The following is a 26,933-nucleotide window of genomic DNA, read 5'->3' as shown; positions in this document are numbered from 1 at the left end:
TCATTCTTCTGGTAACTAATGAGTAACCCTCCCTCACCTAATTACTTCCTGTAATTTATTATAATCAGTCAGATGATCTTTCCTCTCTCTCCCTTTCCTTTTACCAATATTCATAATAAGAGCTGCCCATTAATTAGGTGTCCTCTTAAACTGTGACAGGCCATGGCATTTGGATATGCTTTTGTAGGCGTGCCAAGTCTCTCAAGAGCAATGGTTTCAGACTATTTGTGGGCATCATCCCACAGGGACAGGTGCAAGTCAGTCCCCAGTAGGCAGCTCTTTAAATTTGCCTTATTTATTCTCTCCAATCTAGGAAATAAGTCATGGCCATGAGTTAAGAGATCATTCCAAATTTTAAGCCAAAGCATTTATCAACTGTCTGCCAACTTCATTTTCTAAGGGTATGCAGCTCTGCCTGGAGCAGTCATATATTGGCAAGGAATCAAAATAAAGAATCAGCGTGTTTACGTTATCCAGAGCTTTAGTAAAACTCTATTAGATCTATAAACAGCAGCGATTTTAAAATTCTGAAGATAAGCATGTGCAAATATTGTCTGTTTGAAGGACAGACCCTGAAACATAAAGCAATTTGTGAAAGGAGGTAAACAGGCTTATCAGTAGAGACTGCTTTGAAGATGTGACAACACTATTCTCCCTGAAGAAACCCAGCTGAAACAGCTGTTATTTTGAAATATGACCAGTTTTGTTTCCTGATATGTCTTTTATATAGTTATACTTGCATTAAATTTATAATATTTAAACTATTTAAAAATGCAATCAGGTGCACAAGGTAACAGACCCTATAAGTTTTACCTAAGCTAGTTACATGAATCATGTACGTATTCATGTAAAGCAACATTCAAGCAGGAAATCAATCTCAGTATTAAGGATGGAGAAAAAAAAATTAAAGTTATATTTATTTTAATATTATATTTTCAAGACTAGACACGTTTTCAGGGCTGGACGAGAAGTTGAATGGAAATTCAGCCTAAGTGTATAAATTTGGCTTCTGTCAAAATTAACACTGCTGATGGAAAATTTTCCTGAAAATTCAGGAACCCTGCATGTCAATATTGTATAACACTGCTTAGTGCTTTTCATGGAGGAGGCTGAACCTTTGTAATCATTTTATTATGGCACCATACTGGCTAGTGCAGCTGCTGCTGTCTTTGCTGTATAGATATGTGCTTCAGTGAGGGGCAAGGAAAGCATACAGACATTTATCTTCTGCCATTATCATTACCCCTCTGCAGGGCTGATTGTAAAATGCGTTCTTATTATTTCTATCTACCTCAGAGTCCAATCACTCACAGCCAGGCCCATATGAATCATTTACAAGCACTGTATTGAAGTCATAGGTGAATGAATTTTGATGGATGAGGGGAGGTGGAAACCTTAACCCCTTATCTTTTTTTCTCTAACAGTTCTTCAGAAAATTATCAACTCTTGCTGATAAATTTAAACCTATTACAAATGGAAAGCAAACGTATGCCTTACTGTTATAATTATCTTCATTGGGGTGGGCACTGCTCCCATCCTGGACATTGTAGAGCTGTGTCCTCCTGCATAGATCTTGTTGCATGTTGGGATCTGAGTTTTTCTTAGACTGCCCTTGCCCTCCCAGAGCTCATTTCCAAGTGTTGCTCCCACACTTCCTTCTGAGATACCAGAACGCCTCAGATTTGCTCTTTGACATCCCACCTCCACCATGCTGAAGTTTAGGACTGCTCTACCGAAAATCTCAAAACTTGATTTGTTTCGGTTTGGTTTATTTATTTATTTATCTAATTTTATTTTTTTCATGGTGTAAATTGTAGGAAGGTTTCATATACAGTGCTCTGATTTTGTTTTAATATTAGTGTAGGCAGATTGATCTGCCCCACTGTTATTCTTACATGAGTTAAAAATCTCATTCACCCTTTGAAAAAAACAATGCATCTGTGCATGGGAAATATGCTTAACATGATCACATTAAAATCAAATCTCCACTGAGTTTAGGAGGAAAGACAGGAACTGTCTTTTCAGCAGAACAGAGGGTGCTTGTACTTGGCAGAACTGAAATTAGCAAATGCTGCCTTTGTGCCTCCCTATGCTGCACCTGTTGGGAAGATAAATAAAGGACTGTTCAGTTCTTTCCCCTCATACCTCCTAAATATATCACTTTAAGAGAGCTTTAAAAAAAAAAATACAGCATGCTTCTGATCCATAAAAAACTAGATGAGTTCCTTCATTTTATACTAAACAAGACGGGAGTTTCTACTGGGGAGACTTTGGTTATCAAAACATTACTAGCTGCCAGACTCATGAATGGTCCTTGGGAATGATATGTCTTACAACAAAAAAGAATATGTTTCAGAAGGGGACATCCAGGGGGTTACTTAAACTGAAAGTACAAAACGTATTAAAAAAGAAAATACCTAGGGAATTTTTTCTAAGGATAAGGCCAAAAATACTAGGTGCCCCACTCAGGAAAATGCAGAAACTCCACTGAACTGGAGATGCTAATGTAATAATTACTTTAGAATGAGGGTAGAAAATTTGTTCTCATTCAAACAATAATATGTGGCTTTGCACTGAATGCAAACACCAGGAAGAAGACAAAAGAACAGAAACATCATTAACTTCAGCTGTAAGTACGGTTTTCTCAGTCTCACTACAAATGGCTTTTTCTCCAGACCCTGTAGAACAGTGTTCCTATTACAGCTGTGTAGCTGTTACAGCTGTGTAGCTGTAGTCATCGTTTCTCATCCCATCCATCCCTCTCACCTCAGTCTCAGTCACTACAGATGTGCCATTCCTGAAGACTCCAGAAAATAGAATCTCTCTCTTTTTCACGTTTGAAGCCATTTTTCTGTCATTCACCAGGGGCTTTTGATGTTCACTGCAGGATTTTATTAGTTTGCTTTGGATAGTTGATGGTATTTTAGGAGTTAGGAAGAGAAAACTGATTTGACATGAGTATCCAAGACAGTCCATTGAAAATTTTTATATGCTTTCAGTCACACAAAGGTCCTGATGATCTTTACACTGCAATGGCTGAAGTCCAAGTTAGGAAACAGATACACAAATGGAAGCAAATGAGCTTGGTGTCCCCTCTCTCACCGAAGTCAGTGGAACCCAAAATAGTGTTCAGCTAACCAGCCAGCAGTTGCCTAAACATAGATGCCTACTGCCATATGAAATAACCACTTGGGGCTGGCAGGTAAAACCTGAGACTGCAGATCTGCAACATCCTGCAGTGGCAGCTAGGAACCAAAAGGACATGCTACAGAATCTAAATGTCAAGAAACAATAAAGCTGAAGAGTTATTCTCTGTAATTTTCCCAATTAACATTTACAAAGTTTCGGTAATGGGCTTCAGTTTTATGAGGAGTGTTCACCTCCAGCATTATTTGCATGCGTGACTTAGTTGTACTGTCACTGTATACAAACATTTGGGATCGGATTCCTTGGGGTAGAGGAGGATGCACACTTCTGTAGCCTGCTGGGTGCACTGATCACCAGGGTAATTGGTTAAAAAAAAAAGGTGCTACTACTGTCATTTTGTGACTTGGGAGATCCAGTTGCTTTTAGTTGTTCTGTTTCTATATAAAGATATAAAAGATTCAATACATTTTGGTTCGTGGCAAAGATGAATGTTTAAATCAGCTCAAATTTACTTATTCTTTTTTACATCAGTGAGAAAAAAAACAAAAACAGTAAATTGCATTCCTATTCAGATAAATATTAATTGATTTAACTCCCCTAACTTTTAGCTCAGATCAGAAAAGAGATTTAAATTTTTAAATGAATGAGGGGTTACACCATGGATATTTCAAGCCATGAGGTACAAGCCTTTTTTATGTTAAATAATAAAGCACTTATGATAATTCTGCACTGTGTTCAACAAAACATATGCAGAGTTGGGAATCTTCATTAATTCCTATTTCCCACTAATTTATCAGGTATTATTTTTGTTTTTGAAGCTCACTGAACTAGCAGGTGCATCAGCAAAGATCAGGGCTCTTACAGAAGAATTAAAGCCAGCATTTGGTTCAGTGCTTGACAAATATTTATGACTTTGGAAGATATTCTAGCAACAGTTTTGATGACAGTTCCAGTCAATCTTCACTGCCGCTTGAGAGATTGTAGCATCAGAAATAAACAAACTGTGGATTCAAGAAGTATGAAGATAGACAGATTTCTGTTCAGAGACCTGAAAAAGGACAGAACTCACACAATGATTTCTTTCTGGCTGTTCTCCCCCATTATCTATATCTGCATTGCTAATGGCATCTCCACAGAGCAGTCAGTGCGACTCAGGAAGTCTCCCAGAGGAGAATCTATGGCACTGTCTCATCTATACTGTCTCATATAGACTTCATCTATAGTTTCTGAAGCACTGAAGGAGTAACACATCTGAGAAACTTCCCCAGGCTTACTCTTGGAGGAAATTTGTATGTTCCAGGGAAGACCCTGAGAAGCAGGACAATTTGTGAGCGCATTAGTGAATGTGACTGTCACGCAGTACAGAAAGTGGCAGTACCAGAGTTTGGGAGCACAGTTGGGTGATTCATTTTATACTGAGAGACCCCCTACATCCCACCTCCATACTCCCCAGAGTGTACAAATACCACAGCATGAAGAGAATCCTCTTGTGTCTTGCAGCAGTGGGAAATGTTCAGGAGAGTCACTGCTCTCCTTTCATCAGAGATTCCAAACTATTTCTTACATAATTTGCTATACCCTAGCCTTATGTCTAATTGAAAGTAGAATGTGATCTACTTCTTAGGACAGTTGCCCTTGTATGTGGTGGCTACAGCAAGTTATTTTGATCGGGTGATTATTACAAAAAGCTCTGTTCTAATTTAATTCTCCATAAGATCAAATGGTGGTTTTAGTGAGCGTCTGAAAGCGTTCAGTCACACCATGGTGCCTCCTGAGAGGCATCTGTATTAAAATACACACTCATCATGTCTTACAGGCTCAGAATACCTTCCTAATTTTGGTCATAAATGCCAGTAGGTTGTGGTAACATGGAGACACAGATGAAGAAAGGTTCTCTTTTCATACTGATTTATAACTCTTAGGTCTGTGTGCATTGTCATAAATTGCAGAGGCATTTGCTCCAGTTATTGTTATAGAACCAACTTGAATGCAACATTTTTGAGGCTGAGAAAATTAAATCACAAAGTAGATCAAATTGTTATTTTTTTCTTCAGCGGGATCCATGCTTTGCTCAGCCATAATGCAAATCCAGTCTGAAAGCCTGTTCCAAATTTGGTCTTCTCTCAAAACCCTGAAGCAGTGACGAAACTGAATTAAACACAGTTGCAGCTAAACCTGAAGGAGACCCAAAATGAAAAACTTACTGGTTCAGATAGTGGGATAGATTTTATTCCTTAGACCTCATGTGCTCCAGTGAGGCAATGGACTAGAACGACCAATAAGACACAGTTGCTGAATAGTTGTCATCTATGGTGATGTGGAGAATGTCTTTAGCTAGAGATATCTAGGAACAGTCGCACAAGAAGTGCCATGCAGATGGAGTAATTCACTTACTAATAGCCTCTGGGTCTCGTGCTGCGATATTCACAGATGCAGATATTCATGCACACAACGTAGCACACTTGGCATCATCTGTTTTTATAAGAGCATAGTATCTAAGCCAAAAACCTTATTTTAGACCCAAAGAGGAGCTGTTATACCAATGGAGGCTGTGGCCGTGACTGCCACTCCTCCACAGATGCAGACTTTGGTGAAGGCACAGAGGGTCAGATGCCTGATGACATTTTTTCCACGGCATTCCCTCCAGCCTTACTAATCTTTCATCTAAGCTTTCCTTAGCCCTATTTTTAAAGGGGAAATCTGACCTCTGTCCTCTGCCCCTTTTTCTTTGCCCTTGTTTTTTGTTTCCATGTTTTGCAATGAAGGTTTTTCTCTTACCCAGAATATTTTTTCAGCTGGAGAGAAAGTACATCCAATGAGCTGTGACTGTTATTCACAACAGCGTCTCAAAGGCATTCTGCTATGATGCACCGTAAAGAGCTTTTTCTTACATATACCACTTAACTGATCTACTGATGCAATCCTTCACGGTTGGTCTGCAGACATCAAGCTGTGTTGCTTTCCCTAAAGACAAAGTTAAATGATTTTTTGAAGTGAAGGCTTATAATTCCCACAGTTATCAGATGTTTTACTTTCAATATTCTAGAATGAAATTGAGAGGTAAAAAATGTAATTGTATTAAAATAGAGGGATGTATGTAATTTACTGAGCCTAACAACCACATATGGGCATAAGTGACTGTCATGTACACAACTATTGGTTTGTGATCCACCAAAGTGCCATATGTCTCTGAGACCTTAGATGTCCTAAATGTTTATGTACAGAAAATGTCTTTTTTCTCCCCATGTGCAAAATGCTCCCTCATGTTTTTCAGCATAACACTTAATTCCAAACATCTGATCCACAATAAATATTCATAATAATAATAAAAAAAAAAGAACTCCTAAGGCCACTACACATCAATCCCATTAAGTAATTACATTTCTGAATTTCAGGGTAACATTTCATTCTTTCAGTGGCTGGGATCTTTCCTTAATTACCAATTAAGCTTTTTGAAAAGTTGTTCTCCAGACTTACTTACAAACTATCTTTGGGTGGCAAATTCCCCTAAATTTCTCTTCAGCAAATAAAGAATTGGTTGGATTGTCACAGCCAGAAGATAGTGACCAATGGCTTTATGTCCAGGTGGAGCTTGGTGATAAGCAGTGTTCTTCATGGGTCCCTTTTGCATCTGGAGAGCTTTAAAATTTTTGTCAGTGTCCTAGACAATGGGATCAAGTGCACCCCCAGCAAGTTGACAGATGACACTAAACAGAGTAGTGCAGTTGGTATGAGAAAAGGAAGGGATGTCATCCAAAGGGACCTGGTTAAGCTTGAAAAGTGGAGCGATGTAAACCTCATGAGGTTCACAAGGCCAGGTGCAACATATTGCAGCTGATCGGGGCAATCCCAGGTATGCGTACAGACTGGGAGAAAAACTCACTGTGGAGAAGAAGCTGGGAGTCCTGGTGGATGAAATGCTGGACATGAGCCAGCACTGTGCTCTTACAGGTTGAAAGGTCAATTACATTCTGGGCTGCATCAAAAGAGACCTGGCAGCAGGGTCTGCCTTTCTGAAGTCCCATAGAAACACAGAATCACCAAGGTTGGAAAAGACCTCTAAGATCATCCAGTTCAGCCATCTAGTTATCAGCAGTATTTCCACATCTGGCAAATACTGTAAGAAAGTAATGTCCGGGCCTGGGCCCCCCAGCACAAGAAGGTTGTGGAGATGTTGAAGCAGGTCTGGAGGAGGGCCATGAGGATGCTCAGAGAGCTGGAGAACATCTTCTATGAAGATAGGCTGTAGGATTTGGGCTTGTTCAGCTTGGAGAAAGGAAGGCTTTGGGGAGACCTAACTGTGACCTTTTCAGTACTTAAAGACAGCCTATAAACAGGAGACCAACTTTTTACATGGTCTGATAATGACAGTACCAGCAGGAACAGTTTTAAACTAAAAGAGGGAAGATTTAGGTTGGACATTAGGAGGATATTTTTCTCTCAAGGAGTAGTCGAGGCACTGGCACAGGCTGCCCAGAAAAGCTGTGAATGCCCCATCACTGGAGGCCAGGTTGGATGGGATTCTGGGCAGCCTGAGCTGCTGGGTGGCTTTAAGGTCTGTTCCAACCTAAGCCATTTTATGATTCTACATTTTGTAGCCCATATGTTATCCTTAGTAAACTAAGAAAGCAGGTGCCATTACCCTATTTCTCAAGTGAAGAAAAATAAATAAATTCAACTGAAATGCTGCAAGTGTTGGTCATGAGTTTTTTCCCTGCAAACCTCATGACTGAAAATTAGCATTTTTAGCATCAGGTAGACATAAGTAATGGAGTAATGGGTTGTTAATGATGCTATTTGAAATGATCTCTAACCTACATTCCTGACAGCCCATGGTTTCTTGTTGCAATACTATTCTACAAGACTTTGTCTTTTAAGAGGAGGCTCAGTAAGAAAATGCAGATTTGAGGGTACTTCTCTTCTATGAAGGAAGTCTTGAAATCTTCTCTTTCTTAAAAAAAATTACAGAGTATGAGATCATCTGCCACCCACTGTCAAGTAATCTTGAAGCAAATTCTTTTATTTGTTAGTTGGTCACACTGGTGACAGTGCTTAGACACATTTATAATACTTATTACTTTGACAAAGAGCAGATAACAAGCTGAGAAATTGACCTCTGGGAAAATCCCAATATTTACATGTTTGTTTTTGTTCTGAACTTCAAAGAAAAGTTGATATTTCAAAAACTATGGGATGGGAATACCTACAGATTTTAATTTTAAATTGTTGAAATGTTTTATTCAGAAATTTTCTTAAAATGAAACCCATCAACACATCTCAAAAGTTTCACTGTAATTTGCAAAAATATGTCATGTGAATTCATATTATCACAGGCTTATGCTGGTGCACTCATTTCCCCTAAGAGTGAAGAGAAATGGCTTCCCACCAATGGGCACATACTTGCATGACTCTCCCCAACCTGGGACAAGTGCACTGGAGATGTGGTCCTTTGTGGAACTCACTCCAGTTATGCAGAGCATTGGATCTATGACTCAACTCCCATAAAAATATAGTGTGAGTTATTTTCTTGATTTTGAGTGAAATATTTCAGGATGGCTCAGCAAAACAAGGTTTTGTGATTTGGGTTAAGCAGGAGTGATTTTTCTAATCAAAATGGTTCCTGACCTGGTTGGGAAATTACCTGAATGATCTGTAGGAAAGTTCTCATGGTTATGTACTCAGTATGACTGCCCTTTCAATTTTATTGCTGACTTTTATCCTATAGGTAGACGTACAACTGTCATTGAAAATATATTGTTAAATGTGAGTAATAAATTAGTGCAGTTCCCAAGCAGCAGATCTTTGTTTTCTGAAGCTTATAATCCAATAACCTTTAGTCCCCTTTATCATGTTTTTCAGCTTTCAAAAAGGAATTCAGCACTCCTCTCTGCACTGCTATCTCTGGTATCACATTGTAGTGCCTTTTGCTTCCATTTTTCCCTGGGGAATCTTAAGAACTAAGTGAAAGTATTTACTTTCACAGAAAAAAATATTTACAAACTACTGCAATGAAAGAAACAAAACCGAGAAAAAAGCATACTTTTGCCATATTTTTTCACACATTTTTCTGATGGATGACTTAACATCTTTCAGTAAATACAAAACAAATATCAATTATATTTGGGGTATTTAAAGCAGAATTTCACTTGGCTGTGCTTTGTTTCTTATTAGTACCTGCAGCCAGAAGGAAATTATTCTATGGGTAACCTGGAACATAAAAAAAAATGTTGCAATATTGAGTAGGCCTAAAGATATCGTAATTGTGCTGTGTTCATGCATCTTGTTCTGTATAAAATTGTCTCCTGAACATCACAGATAACAAAATCTGACATTCCGTGCATTTGTGTCTTTCACCACTACAAATGCTAAAACATGGATCACTGAATTTTGATCTCTGAGCCAGATTATTAATTTTTAACCTTAAGGTAGGAATCATACCTGCTCTGCCTCTTCTCTGCTCCCTGGAAAACAGCCACACCTGGGATAGGATTCGGAACAGAATGATGCTGGCCAGCAGCGCCACTTATGGGCCACTAGCAAATACAATAGAGACCATCAGGTTTAGGAGTATGTGTGATCAGCTTACAGACCTTAAGATCTTTTAAACATACATTATAAAAAAGTCAGAATGAATACTCATAGCTGAACTACAGTATATTGGAAGCAATAGCAAAAATTTCAGTTTTGGAAGTTAGAAATAGGCCTTTTCTTAATGATGGAATCAATTAGAAAGTCAAAAAATTCAGCTAACTGTGGCCCTCATCCGATCCAGTCTGTGATCTGTGAGGCACAAGCATAAATACTGTTTTTTCTCTTAGATGTGCAAGTGCTCGGCAGCCAACTTTTATGGTTTCATTTTTGGAATAAAGAGTAAGAGAAGAAAGATACAGTGGAAATATCATGGGAACACGAATGAAATATATTTCCCACATGTTGGTGCCTTGTGGATTAAGTAGGATAAAAATGAACCTGGGAAAGCATGATAACTTGATAACTGAATTACAGCACCTATTTTAACTTTATTTTTTTCTATTTTAAATGTTGTCAACTCTTGGCAGCCTTCTAGTTCCTCATTACAGTATGTACATAACGTCAAGCTTGCCAAGGAGGTCTTGCACCATCCGATGAGAGTGCTAACTGCTGACGGCTTCCACTTTCTTACCAGACATGATATATGTTCAGGATTTTTTATGTATGAGTGATGTAGCCCTTTACTGGACAGCCTACTTGCACAAACTTAGGAGAGTACAGTTATGAAAACACAGAGTCTCTTAAGGAAATAATATTTGTTGAAGGTCATGGTTACAGTGCTCTTTAGTTGTTAACGAAAGTAAAGTTCTAAATGAAAGCAAAGTTCTCATAAGAAATGAGGAAGTTGTGGATGCTCACATGTTTGACTTGACTTACTAACATCATCGTAGGAGAATGGGACCTGCTAGGAACACAGACATTACCCAAATGATGGCTGTTTCTTTGCACCACCATACTTACAGATGGCAATGAAGACAGAATCTCTTGCTTTGGTTTCTACTCCACATAATTTACTGTTGCTGGGCTTTTCCAACTGTTTACTCAGTTTTTTAATCCTTCTTAATTGGGGATTTTTCTGCTTTCATCATATGATGGTTTGATCTGATTCTGTTGCCCCTGATATCCTATATAATTGGAAATAATTGCAATTTCTGAATCAGTATTGTAGATGAGATTGTATGACGAGACCAATCATTATTCTTGTGTTTGTTGTTGTTGTTGTGTGTTCCTTATTAGGAATGGTTTTAAATTTAATCATATCTAAAACTAAACCTTGAATCAAATTCTTTACTTATTTCATTTCTCCTCTGTTCTCCACCTGCACATGCATCACATGGATTATGAGGCTTTTAATTGCTGAAAAATATAAATAATTGCAGACAGAATATAAGCTGAGGTTATCACTTTCATGTCTGATCAGAAACAGTAAAAGAGAGCCAAATCAGACACTGTCATCTGTCTATATCATCATTACAACCAGAAGCAGAAAATAGAAATAATAATTTTATCAGTCTGATTCCATCACATTGTTGACCACAATAATAGTAAAGCAGGCAAGGCGTGAGAACATCATTGCTTTTTCAATTTAGCCTGTCAATCTAGAGTCTGAACCACCTCAGGACCTGGGATTGAAATGCACTTGAAATGCCTTCTGTAGCTTTATTTTAAAGGTAACATAGACATATCCATGTCCATGGATATTTTAAATAAAAGTATTTGTATTTGTCAGTGGAAAGCTCAGACTCATGAGGCTGACAGAAAACCTTGTCTGTATGACTGTGCTCATGTTTTGCAGGCTGCTGAGTGTTCTGCTCTTTACTGAAAAAAAACATGTATTGATTTCAAGCTAAGTCAAACCGAATGCAAGAGAAGCATTTCCAATGTTTACAAATGATTTTGGTTCAAGGTCTCTGTCTTCAAGGTCATTTAAACTGAGTTCACCTCACATTACTGTTTACCAACATAATGCTCATCAAGCTCCATTAATATTTTTCATTTAATTGATCAAGTTCCTGTCTTCCAAAAGATGAGACTGTAGCTTTTAATCACATCGCTGATGACCCTGTGACTCTGTACAGACCTGGATGAAGTGACCCATAGAAAATGGTGAAATCATTTGTGGCTGCACTCAGAGGAAGACTCTTTACATACAACTGCACAAGGGTTGGGGTGAGCCATGCTGTCTCTCCTCAAACTAGTATTTTGTCTATTTTTGTTTGACAAGCAGAGTCAGCACTTTGGGAATGTCTACGTAATAGTTATATTTGTCTGATCCCTTGAAGCTGTATCCATGAACTTAATCCACCTACTTAAATGTGACACAAGTTGACAGGCCTTTGTGACAAAAAGCATTAGGTGATCATCCTCGTGCTCTTTGACATATGAAAGTCACTTTAACATGCTGCTGTTGCACAAACAGATATTGTATCTGTATCCATGGTGATGCAGTTATAGTCTTGGTTTCATTTTCAGGTAAATGGGAGTAAGCCTTCTGGTCAGACTGGGTAAGATCCTGAATCCTTTGGTTGTTCAGATCAGAGTCTTTGCTGGGTTGTAACCAATCTACATTTAACTGCAGGAAGAAATAAATGCAGGAGACTTTCCTCCTCTCTCCTGTGAATGTTCCAACTCAGGGTTTGTGAAATGCTGCATTTACAATTTGTGCAAGCCCTGATTTAGTGCTCAAGGTCATTTTCTTCTCATAAGGAGGGAAAAAAAAAACACTACTCATTTTCCAGTATCACTGAGCATTCTTCATAAGCCTGCCCAAAACAAATCTTCTCATGATTACAAAGTCACAAGATAAGAAGGGTCATACAACCAGACCTCTTTCTCAGCATGCTGGAGGTTACCTGCAGCTCTCCAGCACAGTAGTAAAGTAGGACCTGGGGACTCAGAGCTGTCAGCATGTCTCATTATGTTTACACTTCAATGTGAAAAGTAATAGATATGATGTCAGGGAGTTTCTATGCTTGTTGCTGTCATATAAGATGGTGGAAGAGGGAATTTAGAGCCTTTGAAAACTGTCCATTACATGTAAGTATCCTGTCAATTTCCTGCCAAAGCATCTTGTGGTTACTGCAGGTTGGATGTCAGTGCAGCAAGGCCTAAAATAGAATTGAAGTTTTAAATAATGATAGCCCCAATTGAACAAGGTTCTTAAGCATTTTCATAATTTTAGCTCATAGGTATGTTGAGGAACTTACGCTTATTTATCTGTATCCATAGCAAAAGACTTTAACTCTTATTTTACATGAAAAATTGAATGTAGTAGATGTGGAACAGTAATGGAAAATTGTTGGTAATGGGTCAAGTTGCATCTCCTGCTGGTTTTCAATGGTGTATGTGTGCATGTATAATTATAAATCACAAACGAAAAATGTCTTGGCTCTAAGTGCTCATATCCTATATCAAACTGGATCCTGAATGCATCTCATGACATGACTGAGACATGAAAGCATTTCTGGAGCTGTTATACCAAGTGACACTTGTGCTTTCACTTTATTTGCTAAACACACTTCTTAATATGTTATCCTTTCTTAGTAGCCATGTAGAAAACACTGCTAATCTAATTCATTTTCTTTTTGTAAACATATATGGTCAACTGCTTTAGAAGTTTCAAATCCAAAGAGTAAACCAAGGGCTGCTTTTAGCATGACACAATCCACTGAAATGCGACAGTCTTGACTTCTTCAATAAAGAATTGCAAAGAGGAGACCATTTGTTTTTTTGCCTTAGAAACCAGGAGACAGAAATTAGACTTAGTTGTTTAGCAGAAGACAAAACTGATGTTGTATCGATCGATCCAGTTGTTCATAGGATTCAACAAACCTTCAATGGCCTCCTTCCCCAGCAGCTCAAGAGGCTGGTTCCAACGCATTGAAGAATCTTCTCCCAAGGGTTTGAAGAGTTCCTGCTGGACACACTTTCTCCACCATCAGCCCCCTGACAATGCTTTGACAGAGCACCATATTAAGCAATGGGATTATTGAGAATGCTCCAGTGAGCGTGTCTCCTAGGGAAGGACCACAACAGTAAGCTGCTTATTGAGTGCACAGAGCCCTTTCCTGGCTGACAAGTCTGTTTCAGAGGTCATCCAGAGAGGGCTATCATTCTTTAGGGAGGTGGAAACTACTCAGTGCTATTAATGGTTTTTTCCTGGCTGTCCTCAGGAATAGAACTGTAAGCTCAGCATGACCATGAAAGGGATTGCACGTGACCAAAAGATTATGAAGTATCTCCCATGTCTGTACCACTTCCAATGCCTGGAATTCTCTCCTTCCCTTTTTTGCCTCCCACTCCATACTTCAGGACTCCCTTCTCAGTTCAGTTTTTGCCAGTTTTCCTAGCAATAGCTTTAATAGCCTTGAACTGTGATTCAGGAAAGAAACCATTGACTTCCAGATCTGGCTTCAGCCATCTTTCTGTCTGTCTTCATTTCAGCTGGGACTCAATTGCTTTCTTCAGAGTGTCTATGTTATGTTTTGGTTCTAGGAGAAAAACCATGTTGATAACATACCAGTGTTTACTGTACAGAGCCAAGGCCATTCCAGTTTCTCAGCAAAGGGCTGGAGGTGTGGAGGACAAGAAGCTGGGAGGGGACAGAATCAGTACAGCTGATTTAAACTGGCCAGGGGGATATTCCATATCATATGACATCATGCAAAAGGGGAGTTCTGAAGAGGGTGGATGTTCATCTCCCTCTCTTCTGCTCACTAGATGTCTGTCTGAACATCAGTTGGAGGGGTGTTGAGCAATTGCTTGTGCATCACTTGTTATGTATACATTTGTATATGTATATAAATTGTCATGACTAATATCCTTTTTCGTATTTCTTAGTAAATAGTTTTATCTCAACCCATGAGTTCTACTTTGTTTTTTATTTTTATCCTCTTTCCCATCCTACTGGGAAGTGGGGGGAAGTGAGTGAACGACTGCATGTTGCGTAGCCACCTGCAGGGTTAAAACACAGCACAATCACAGAATTGTAGAACAGTTGAGCTTGGAAAGAATCTCTGGAGAATGTCTATTCTGACTTCCCTGCTTAGAACAGAGTCAGTAGAGCATGCTGGCCATGGTATTGCTCAGGTTTTGCTCCTTATTTTTCTGAAATTCCTTATTTTTCTGTGAAATTACTTTTGGGCTATAATAATAGTGTTTGAGTCTGGTCTGCACTGTAGATTTTGGATAACACTTGTGCCTACTGATAGTTAAGACAGGACTGCAGAGGTGTGTAATTTCTGACCAAAACTGTGTGATAGGAGACATACAATATTTGTAAAAATGCACAGGATAGTTAGTTTTGGTTATGATGGGTGACTATATTCCAACACTACAAACTACAGATTTCTGGAACAGCTGTATCTAGACCTCAAGAGTATAGCACACTGACAGTTTTAGGCTGGTAAAATAGAGATGTTATTTTATTCTCAATGTGAGATTTCAAAGTAGTGAAAGAGTAATGTTCCAAGACTTACTTTTCCTTTTCATATTTTCCAAGGCCATAGAGCAAAGTTTACTATATTAATTGGTAGAGCAGAAAAACAAATTGCTATAAATCTAAGTAAAGCTATTATGTTCTAATGAGATTCTGTGTCTATTGGCTTTTACTATACATTTTCCTTTCTATTCTATGGTAGATGCTGTGATCAGGCTTACAGCAATGTACCTTTCCCCCTAGTGAGAGCTCTGTTTGGACTCTACAATGATCTAGTTCTAGTGCTTGTGAATGTGATTGGAAGTTCCTAAACCATATTGTATTCACACACACAGCCTAAAATTATCTGTGCACTAAAAACATTCTCCCTTTTAAACACAGCATGAATTTGACAAGAATGAAAAGTATGTTTTAGCTATATTTAGATCTGTGTGCAAAAAAAATGTCTTACCAGCATTTTTGTGTGGTAGAAATTTACGCTTTATTTCCTGAATATGACCTGAGATAGGGTCCCAAAGGTTAATACCCATAACATGACAGAGGTTAGTATCAGCCATCTACTGTTACTGTTAAGGATTTCAACCTTTTCAATCATTGCTTGTTGCAAGAAGTTGAACTAGTTGAATTATAAGTCAAAACAGTATCTCTTATAAATATTCCTATTTTCAACCAGTCTAGAATTCTAACACTTTCATAGGCTGACAATAAACTTCCATAATTCCTTTGGCTATTATAAAAAATAAGTTTTATCTAGTTAATTTACTCTTCTATTTACATATCCAAGGACATGACTCCAGTAAGGGTAACATTCAAGTAGGATAGTTTCTCTATCACTCAATTGAAAAGGGTAATGATTTAAATTAAAAAATATGAGGAAGGAAGGAAGGAAGGAAGGAAGGAAGGAAGGAAGGAAGGAAGGAAGGAAGGAAGGAAGGAAGGAAGGAAGGAAGGAAGGAAGGAAGGGAGGAAGGAAGGAAGGAAGGGAGGAAGGGAGGGAGGAAGGGAGGGAGGAAGGGAGGGAGGAAGGAAGGGAGGAAGGAAGGGAGGAAGGGAGGGAGGAAGGAAGGGAGGAAGGAAGGGAGGAAGGAAGGGAGGAAGGGAGGAAGGAAGGGAGGAAGGAAGGGAGGAAGGAAGGGAGGAAGGAAGGAAGGAAGGAAGGAAGGAAGGAAGGAAGGAAGGAAGGAAGGAAGGAAGGAAGGAAGGAAGGAAGGAAGGAGGGATAAGAGAGACACCATTAATCTTCACAACTAAGGTGCTATCAGATATTATTAAATTGATAGAAAATTTGCTCACACAAAAGCTAGCTTCTAACATAAGAATATCAGTTATGGTGCTGGTTTAGTAAGTTAAACATTGTACGTACCAAGTGACAAATCCAACACAAACTTGAAATTCAATTTAGATTCCTTAGCATTCCAGAACTGTCTTTGTAAACTGGATTTGACAAGATTTCCAGAAAAGTTCTAGGGTCCTCCTATATAAATTATTATGAAATATGCAGGTAGACAAGTACAGTACGTCTCCAGATTGAACAAGTTCAGTTCTTTCTTTTCAAAGAGCATAAAATTTAGACTTCTGACCACACCCCTCTAAAGATGCTAAGTATTGCCTGTGTGAAAGCCAACAAAACTTGAGAACTGCTTTAAAATGTTAAATTAACCCCAAACCCAAACTGTCGAAATTCAGTAATATATATCACAAGCATGAGAACAATATGCTTTTCATTTTGAAGCTCAATAGATGTCTTCTTTCCTCTTTTTTCAGAGACTGAAACTGAAAATGCTCCACCGCCTCCAGGTTGGTATGAACAAAAAAAGCTTATTAGTGCTCTAATACTAACAAGAGAATTGCATGAGACTAGAAACTACATAGCCATAATACTTTTTGTGTTCATTGTTTTTCTGAAAGTAAGGAGATAATAAGAATGGTAAGAAAGCCTGCCCAAGTAAGATATTCTGACTTCATGTTTCTTCCATGTCCTTTTTTTTTTTTTTCAGATTCAGTTTTTTTTTTGTTTGTTTAAGATACTTGATATTTGCATAAGGATGAAAATATACATTTTCATATACATTTCCCATTAGGGTATCAGCAAATGATGACTGCTTAAATTCAATGTCTAAATTATTCTGTCTTCTTTGATAGTGAACAACATTTAACTATCAAAATAATCCTTTTCATTTTCCATTGAAGGAAGGTGAACTTTGAATAAAGATGACAGAATCAGGCATGAGATTCATCTTACTTAATTCTAGCCATCTGAAGATCTGGTGTTTTGTATAAGCTGGTCAACAGTGCTCCATTTATAACCAGTGGAGAAGATCCCAGGTCATGGCTGCTCATCTAATGGACATTTCCTGGAAAATGAAACTAAAATGTCACTGGCTGTCTATGTTTACATAATTGCCTCAATGAGTATAGATGTCTAGGAGGGTGAATACTTTCAGGGAAGTCAAAGTTAGGTAAGATGAAACTCATGCAAAAGGACTGGAGTTTCAGATATAGCTGAAGATCTGTGCAAAGCTGCTACCTTTTCTTTAGTGGGAGATGGAAAAGTAGCAAAACCTTGTGGATCAGAGATGCACTGAGAAACTTATATTCTCATATGCTGATTAATACATAGATATGATATACTTGTCTAATTTAATCATTTGGTGAGTTTATTTTCTCTGTAGCTACCTGATCAGCAGTACGAAATATTTCCCAGTTCATATGTTAAACTTGCATTTACTAACAGTCTTGCAAATTGTCATTCCACAAAGCTAATTCAAGACATTTTTGTTTAAATTATATACCTTTTCATTTTTAAAAATAACAAAATATGAGGACAGTAGTATCATTTGCCACAAAGAGTTTCATGTTTAAATAACTTACAAGAAATTTCCATGTTAGGATGAGCTCTTTCATATTGTAAATGTACCCCTACTTCTTAAAATCTTCTGTAAAATAAGTAGGGTGTCAGAAGACCTTTATGATTAAGCACAAACCACACAAGAGTATTACTAACCTGGGAACGACAGCCACTTCTCTTCACCTCCTTCCATATGAGCCACGATACTGTCATCATATATTCCTGAGGGCTATCACACAAAGAGGGAAGTTCATTGTTCAAGAAACCAAATCATAAAACATGTAAATAATTTATTGGACATAGTCAGCATTTTGAACTATACCAGGAAATTTCTGGGAAGCCATTGTAACTGTTTTGTCTAGATTCCATTGTCAGGCTAGTAAACTTGGTCCTGAATGAGGCTTCCCCATGGGATTTAAACTTGTTACCACCTTCCAAGAATAGTGAATTCTCCTAATCCCAGCTACTAATGGGAAGGTAATGTGTTACTATAGCAGAATCACCATTAAAAAAAAAGGTTTGACACACAACAATTTTTGTGACAGTTGGACCTTGGAAGCTTCTGGCAAGCAGCTAAGGGTTTGTCATACTTACAGAATATGGGCTTGTCTTCTTCACTTCAAGTTTTATTTTCATAGTTACTGTAGCTATGTACAAATGAGAAAAAAAATAGGAATCAAATCCCCTGGCTCTTGCAATTATTCCCTCCAGGACAAACAAGTTATCTTAGCTACACCCTAATGTTGTTAGTTCATTGGCCCTCATCTAAACCCAACTTATACCAGGCCTTTATCAGGTAAGTTCACTGTACAGATTTTTTTCACTGTAACTAGACTCTTGAGTGTTTATACTTTGAAGACAGTACAACTGATATGATTTGACAAGCCTCTGAATTCGCTTTGTATGCAAACTGTATGAGGTAGGAAACCAAGGGGGATAGGAATATTAACAAAAATCCAATAATGAATTTGATGTTATTAAATCTACAGTCCAAGTTTTCTCACTCATAGAATGTTATTTCACGTCCCCCTCACTGGAGTACGTGGCGAGCTAGCAACACTTCTGGTAAAAAAAATGCAAATCAAATAGCCTAAGAAAGATGATGATGGTAATGAAGAAGATAATGAGAAATAACCAAGAACTCTCCCAACACATTGTCTCTCTGTACTGTTTTAAGGATAAATCAGTTAGGCAATGGAGTTCCGGTTACCATTAAAAGTTGGCTGTATCTCATGTCTGATCCAAGTCTATTCATATTAGCAGAGTTATTTAATTATTTTCAAAGGCTTTCATAAATAACACCAAGAGCAAATGACTAACAATTGCTACTTACAAAAGAAAACAAAACAAAAAAGGAGTATTTTTCTTCCACTAAGTATGGGAACATCAATTTCTCGTGACTCATTCAAAATGTAGAAAATCTATTGATATGCATGCATCTGTGAAAAAAAAAGTTTTAAAGAATTACAATTTTAAATTGTACATACATGTATATTTATAAATCTTTAATCATGGTTTTTCGGTACTAGCAGAACCTAGAATATTGATGTATTTTTTAATTCTGCGTAAGTTTTTCTTTTTTACTTTAAGATCCTCTCAAAAATATACTTGTACTTCCTACACAGAACAAAAAATACCACAGGATGGTGGAACTGAAAAGGGTAAAGGTGAGTTTGAAATCATATTTCAAAAATGGACAGCAAAGAGAATATTCCAAAATGCTGTTCTGATGCTATATTGCTTGAGTTATAACTCAGGAATTTGGTGCCAAATTTTAAAAGTCTGATGTGAAGATTCCTAGATCCTCATTCTGCATGACTTATCTAGCATAAGGAAACTAGGATGCTTATGAGTATCTTTAAAAATTCTGTGAACAAGACTGACACTGTTTAGCACCAGTAGTTATACAGAATGCTTTCCTAATAGATCAAATTTCAAGTGCATTGCATGAGCAGAAGGACATCTCTCTACTAAAGTGAATGTTGACTCTGACCAACCTTGCTTAAACTCAGTTACTGTGCACATCAATTGCTTTTAATCAGTGGGGGAAATCTCCTATTACTCTAAGCTGTTTCTATTCTACCAGACACTTGATATTGCATGTTCCATCTTTTAGCAAAAACAGTAGAGTTCACACATTCATTAAAAATAAAAATAAAAATTCTGTATCGCTTTTCTGTCTAAGAAAAAGAAATTCCTCCATTCCTCTTCCTCTGGAAGTCCAGAGACTGAGGTCATTACAAGATCTGAAAAATGTCTCAGGACATTTTACTGTTAACAAACCCAAAACTGCGCATGTAAAAATGTGCTCCATTTTCAGTGCAAATTTTACATTGCTGTAACTAGACTCCAGCTCTGCTTGTAGCTTTTCTAGTTAAAAAGATACATTTTGAGGTAACTGGGTCAAATTCCACTTCTTTTTGCTACTCCCTGCTAAAGTAGAATTCAAACAGCTCAGCAGCTTATTTTGAAATGGATAATCTTTTTGTTTTTCATTCTCACAGAAGGATAAACCAGAACAAAATATACTTACAACAGATGTAATGCTTGCTTTTTTTTTATTTGGCACAGTTACGCTTTCCATGGCAAATCAAGAAATGGCTTTCTTGAAAATACATTCTGCCTTTTGATCCCTTACTCAAAGTCTTACCTTTTAGTGACACTAGATTCACACTTGAAACTTGGAAATTTGTTTGGCGAAGTCATGCATGGCTATTTTTCTCAGCAAAATAAAAATGCACTGACAGTACATGATTCAAGTATTGTTTAGAATATAAAAATGATGAACCAAGCTTCAGTGCATGTTATTTTGCTAGCTATTTTTGCACTGAGCAATTATTTTGACAAACAACATTTTGTGTGAGTAATCAAATCTGTCATCTTGGTAATGCAAACATAATTCAGGAATAATTTGCATGCCTAATGATAAGAAAAAGATGAAGGTCTTGCCTCAGGCTGTTCTAGCAGTTAGTTCTGCTTGGTTTAATTTTGTTGTGAGAAATGTTTGTTCCTGAACTGAACATGCACAGTGCTCTCTCCACTGCTTACAAGTCTACATTTCATTGAACTAAAAAGAAAACATGGTAGGTATCACATCAAATACTTCAGTTGTCTTCTTATACATTATTTTATTATTTCTGTTTTGAATTTAGTGAAGAATATGGGGATTTCTTAAAGAAAAAAAATGTTTTATTGGTGCTCAGCATATTTAGGAGAATTTTGCTGCCCCAATTTTTTTTTGAGATTCTTCTATGGAAAGTGTTTCCAGTTTCAATTCACAGTGGCAGTAGCCACCTCAATAGGAATTCCAGTTAAATTCTGAATATCAGTATGTAGACAGAATGACTTTCTGTTGAACTGTCAACTTTGCGAATAACGTTGATGTCAGTGACTGACACTTGGCATCCTCTGCAGTAGTATTTGCCATTTTTCTTATTTAATGACAGGAATATTTGTATTTGTTGCACGGCATTATGCAGTTTCTCCTATCAGCTCCTGCTTTGTTGCAGGGTATCACCAAACAAGGCACAGTAGATTTTCTGATAGTGATTCCTTCATGTTTGTTTGCCAGAAGAAAACCTTTTTAATTGTTTCAATAACACACAAAAGAGGAAAAGATTCTGTTGCATCAATGTCTGAATGTAGGGTGTAAGTAAGAAAGGTTGGTCCATAATTATGGGGTCTATATTTTTCCCCGTATTTCTCAGACAAAGTTAGTTGCAAAGTTAAGAAATAGAGTATATCTTCCTGTGTGTCTGTCTTACTGTTCTATTTCTTTGTAGTAGTTACTGTCCATGTGAAATAAAATATTTATGTCCCTTTATGTTCACTGTAAAGATAAAAAATTGAGGATGAGTCGTAAAGTCTTTATCTTGTCATTACTTTGCAGTAAATCAGCAGCTTATAGCAGTAGTTGTGTGTGTACAGAATTTTTTATAGTATTCCTAGTTTGAAAAATATCAGCATTTAGTAAAAAATTCAGGATACATAAAAGCATACATTTTATCTTCAGATCAAAATGTCATTCACCAAATTGACCACATTTATTCTATTCTCATTCATTTTACGTTTGCTTTTGTTTTTACTTTTAGCATTATCTTAAACATTGATTACTGTTGTAACTGTGTTTCCAGTTGCTGGAATAAATGAATTTTAATATCATTTTGCTCATTCCTTTTTAGGTCCAATCCAGCTATTCAGAGAGCTACTCAGATTTCTGCATGATTTACTGATATCTTTTCTCTAGGTTCCATCCAGTCATCTACTAAAATGTTTGCATGTTTCATTCTTGTTATTCCTCCAGGTTTCACTCATCCATTCATCTCTCTACTAAAACTTCCATTGCTGGTGTATGTACTTCAGTTACAGGGCCAAGTCCCCATGATAGGAGTGCTGAACACTTTGCAAATTAGATGGATAATTGAAGGCATCTAAATTTCAAAACTCTTGGAAGAGTCAATGCTCAGTAATTTCAGAAAAAAATGATGGAACCAGTTGGTTGAGTTACTGTGGATTTGTTTATGTAGAGTAAATACAGAATACTCTTTGTGATGTTTATCTATCTCCTGACTTAGCCTTGAATGCTTACTCCAATGGGCATTACTACCAAAAACATTAAGGCATTCTGAGCTCTATTGCAAGTGCAAAGCAGTGTCTCTGCCCTGTTCACCTCTTCTTCTTGGTCATCAGCGAGCAACGGGGGATCAGCAAAAAAGGAGTAATAAGTTTATGAGCTCAGCTCACCAATTAAATCAAATTTGAGGTGCTGTTCCAGGAGCATTTTTTTAGTTGCTAGAGCAATACGTTCAGAAAACTGACATGATTTATCATTACTGTGCTTTCATTGAAAATCAACATGTTCAATATGTCAGCTTAGTCCAATGGAAGGTGCAGGTGCAGGGGGTGAGAATGTGTCCAGATAAGCTATGCGTTTTTGTTTTTTTTAATGAATGTTTGTAAGATAATATATTAATCCTTCATCTGTAGGCCTACAATTAAAACTTATATCCTCTTCCCAAGGGATTTTTTAAATGAAATTTAATGAATCATTAAAAAGGAATGAGTAAAATGTCATGGCTAAGTAGTTAAATTCTAGACCTTCATCTAGCTTTCAGTGATTAATAAAGCATAAAATTTAATAAAACCAGAATATTTTTCCATGCAATCAAATTTTATGTACTTTTTGCCATTGCTATTGCATTTGTCCTTGAAAAAATAAAGACAAATTAGAACTTTAAGTCAAAATCAAAGGATAATTTAAAGCAAATTGCTGATTCTTGAAAACCAAATCTGAAAAAAGTTAATATATTTCATAAAATTATTCTATTTCAGGTCTTTTCCTCCACTTTGAAATATTCTCTAGATTATTTTCCATTACATTATAAAAGCCTTATCATTATCTTTATGTGTGTATTGAATCCCAAATAAATACATAGATTATTCTACCTTTTCAACTGTTTCGCAGGTAATTTTTAAATTTTATTATATTTTATTCTATTTTAACACTAAAACATTCTGTACATTTTTATCAGACATTCCTATCTTTGATATTTCTAGTAAAATCTAAAAATGCATTTAGGACATTATTGTAAAAAGAGTCTTCAACTTATTTTGGATTTCTGGTAAGCATGATTACAATTTTTCAGTTTTAATGTCAGTTTCATGTTTTTCAGGCTCTTGGCTTATACAAATATATATGCATAACTGTTCTTTATTAGATTAATCATTTTGAAATACCTGAGTAGCAATTATTTCTAGTGATTTGATACCTGACAATTGCCAGCATTTAGTGTGATTAAGAGGAAAATTCTGTGGGATGATAATAGTAGTTCTATCTGTATTTTAAGGCATATAAGACGTGAAAAAAATAAGTTATTTATTTGTTGCTTTTAAGATTAATATTCTAATAAGTAAATATTTAAGTATGAATATAGGAGACTATTTTTTGCTGTTGCATACCTTTATCTAATGATGCTGAATGCATATATGGTACACATTTTAATTGCAGACATGGACATCAGAGAAATGGCATCATCCTCAGGTCAGATATGTGATTGACCTTGATTTTATTGTGGCTTTTTTGTATTTACTGTGGATTCCATCTCTAACAAACAGAACCACTCAGCAGCTTTCATATAAACTCATGATTTAATAATAGATCACAGTTCACATCTCATTTTTCTTCTACTTGCTTGAAACATTACGGTTTACCATTTCAGCTACTGAATTATGCAAAGCTTTCTTCATCAGTTTGAAGCTTCCATTGTGAATGCTCCTGACTATTATGATTTTTCCCTTTCTTTTGCAGGTTTTACATTTTCACATATTTGTTTTAAAGCAGATGATCGACTGTGCTTTGAGTTTCTTTATGTATTTTTTTATTTGTATTTCTTTTCACAGATGAAGATGACACTTCAGTTAGCACACCACCAGCAGGTTAGGACCATGATAGTTCTTTTTTTGTGTATGTATGTATGGATTTTTCTCTTGACTATTAATGAACATTTGGACTGAATTCATAACATACTCATTAGAGAATAAGATTTCTGAGGTATCCTAAAGTAATTTAATCCATGTTCAGAAGTACAAGACCTTCATACCAGACAAGTCAATTTCTGGTCCTGTCTTGAATTTTTGTTAGAACTTCTGCCACTGGAAGGTAAAATATTAGTTAGCAGCTCTGAATGCATCCATCTTAACTGTTACTATTGAAAAAATAAGGAAAGCATTTTTAACTTTTGTCCTGAGAGCAAATTCCAGAATTACAAATAAAATAGATGCCTTATGATTTCAAAATACGTTTATCCGTAGAATTGTCTATCACCTCTCTGTAGGCCATAAGCCTTATAAGTTGCCTAGAAGACTGGTAGTTTTAATTTACCACTTCAAGATGGCAGATGAAATGCCTTTAGTTGGCAGAAGAAGAAAAGTGACAGAACAGGGATCATTCATGGTTGTTATAACGTTGGCAAGACTTCAACATGGTTTGCTTAGTATGTCTTTTAAAGAGATTAAACTTGAATGAAACAGAGATTTTGAAAGTTAACATGCACTGTAGTGTATCAAATGAAAAACTTTTATTCTTGTTTTAAAACTTTTAACAAAAAAAATGGTTTTAGTCATCTTCACTGTGTTAAATTTTCCTGATTTATTTTTAAAAATGGCATTATTAACCATGGGCTGCATGCCATCTGAAAAATCAGTAGCAGTGAATTGATCAACAGTGGTTGAGATTTTCATTGACAAAAGCTAACAATATATATTACGCTTCAAATCACAAAACTCTTTTAATTTCAACTAATAATAATAATAATAATAATAATGTTCAACTCAAATAATTAGTTTAATTCAACAGTTCAAAATACTATCCTCTCATATAAATCTTGAATAACATAAAAATATCAGTTATTTAGAATCACCCCAAAGGATGAGTAAAGTATCAGCTTCAAAAATCCCTTCTGTATATAAACTACTACAAAGGAAATCTCAAGTGGAAATTAAACTAAATTTAGGCTTTCCAGAGAAATGGGGGAAAGACTTCTGACTTTTTTTTTCTCAGCTGTTCAATTCTTTTTCTGGTATTCAAATAGTTTCTCATAGGTGTAGTCCTAGGTATTTATTCTAATCTTCTTGCATGAAGAATCATTGTTCTTAAAATCCTCATGACCTGAGGTCAGTTTAATCGTGGTCTCTGAGCTGGTATCATCTAAATTGCTCTTCCCTTTCAGATGGGATGTCTAAGCCAGCGGAAAGAAAGGATTCAGGTGAGACCTCCTGAACAGCATGTTCAAACAGTCCAAATTTTATACGATACAATAATTATTAATGAGTTATTTCTTAGATTGTACTTTAAAAAAAAAAAATTCCACTATTTACACAGTATCAAACATTAACTTTTCAAATGCTTTTCAAAATTAGGAACTTAAGTAGTTTTCTAGCAGCTAAACTGGGAGATAGAGAAGAGACTGATGTACCAGACAGGACACATACCAGACACATACATACATACCTATCTATCTGCATGTTTTTCCATACAGATAGATACGCAACTATTCCCTTCCTCCTCAGCCTACAGGGTGGCAGTGGCTTACCTGAATCTCATACACAGGCTCCAGGAGATTGTAGGAGAATGGCTTCTTCTCACAGCGCAAAGGATGGTGGGGAGAACTTAGCAAAGTCATAACCTCTTTCTTCCTACTCTGCCAGGTAACGCATACTGCGCCCACTTTTGTGGTTTCAGGATTTGCAGCCTCTGGAACAAAATGAGCAGCAAGTACTTCAACCATAGTTACTGAACTGGTGTAACAGCCTATGCCAGGCCTGTGAGCCACTGTCAAACCTACCTTCTGTTCTGACTGTTTAATAGACTGGAAAAAGCTAATAACCAGAGATGATGATAATATTTCTGCGTTACATGGTACCAAATTAATGAGTCTATGTATACCTCTTTCATTTATTAATACCCATTTTCCATTTTCCATTTCACCCTGTCGTGTCTCAGGTTCATTACTGCACCTGACCAGTTCCTATTTCAAGCATTGTCAGATCCTTCTGTTCATACCTGTAACTCTCACTTGTTCTCGTGTTACGTCTTTCCATATACTAGTATGCCATACCAGCATAATTTAAATAGTTTGTACAGAGAGTAGATATAGATATCTATCTATATATTTCTCTGTGCATGTGTGTCTGTGTATGTTTCCATATGTGTGTATATACATGTGTGTATATACATGTATGTTTTATACAAGCAGAAATATACAGAAGTATTAGGCATATCAGCCATAATTCATTGAAAGAGCTAAAGACAAAGATCATGTAGCATAGCTATCCAGCATTTCTATGTGTCTCTGAAATTTCTTACAGACTTAAGGACAATAAAAACAGTTTAGTTGTGTTTTCCTATGGTCGTCATGAGTTGTGCTTCATTTGCCACCAGCGGCAATTTTCATGAGTTGAAAAGGTTCCTGT

At 36.7% G+C, this 26,933-nt stretch overlaps 1 protein-coding gene across 2 annotated transcripts in view; it reads left to right on the top strand.

The window, feature by feature from the left end:
* Window positions 1–26,933, top strand: part of MYBPC1 (myosin binding protein C1) — a 74,200-nt gene that overhangs the window by 3,002 nt on the left and 44,265 nt on the right. Inside the window, exons 2-3 of one of the 2 annotated variants that reach the window (XM_090143893.1) lie at window positions 16,880–16,912; window positions 19,589–19,630. In XM_090143893.1, coding sequence (XP_090000019.1) covers window positions 16,880–16,912; window positions 19,589–19,630 — 75 coding nt within the window. Of the gene's footprint in view, window positions 1–16,879; window positions 16,913–19,588; window positions 19,631–25,690; window positions 25,727–26,933 lie in introns of those variants that run through there. The other variant, XM_031589715.2, reaches the window with a different exon arrangement.

Source organism: Phasianus colchicus, chromosome 1, assembly GCF_987193195.1.
Source record: "Phasianus colchicus chromosome 1, bPhaCol1.hap1.1, whole genome shotgun sequence".
Lineage (NCBI taxonomy): Eukaryota > Metazoa > Chordata > Aves > Galliformes > Phasianidae > Phasianus > Phasianus colchicus.
This window is presented reverse-complemented; position numbering and strand designations above follow the sequence as displayed.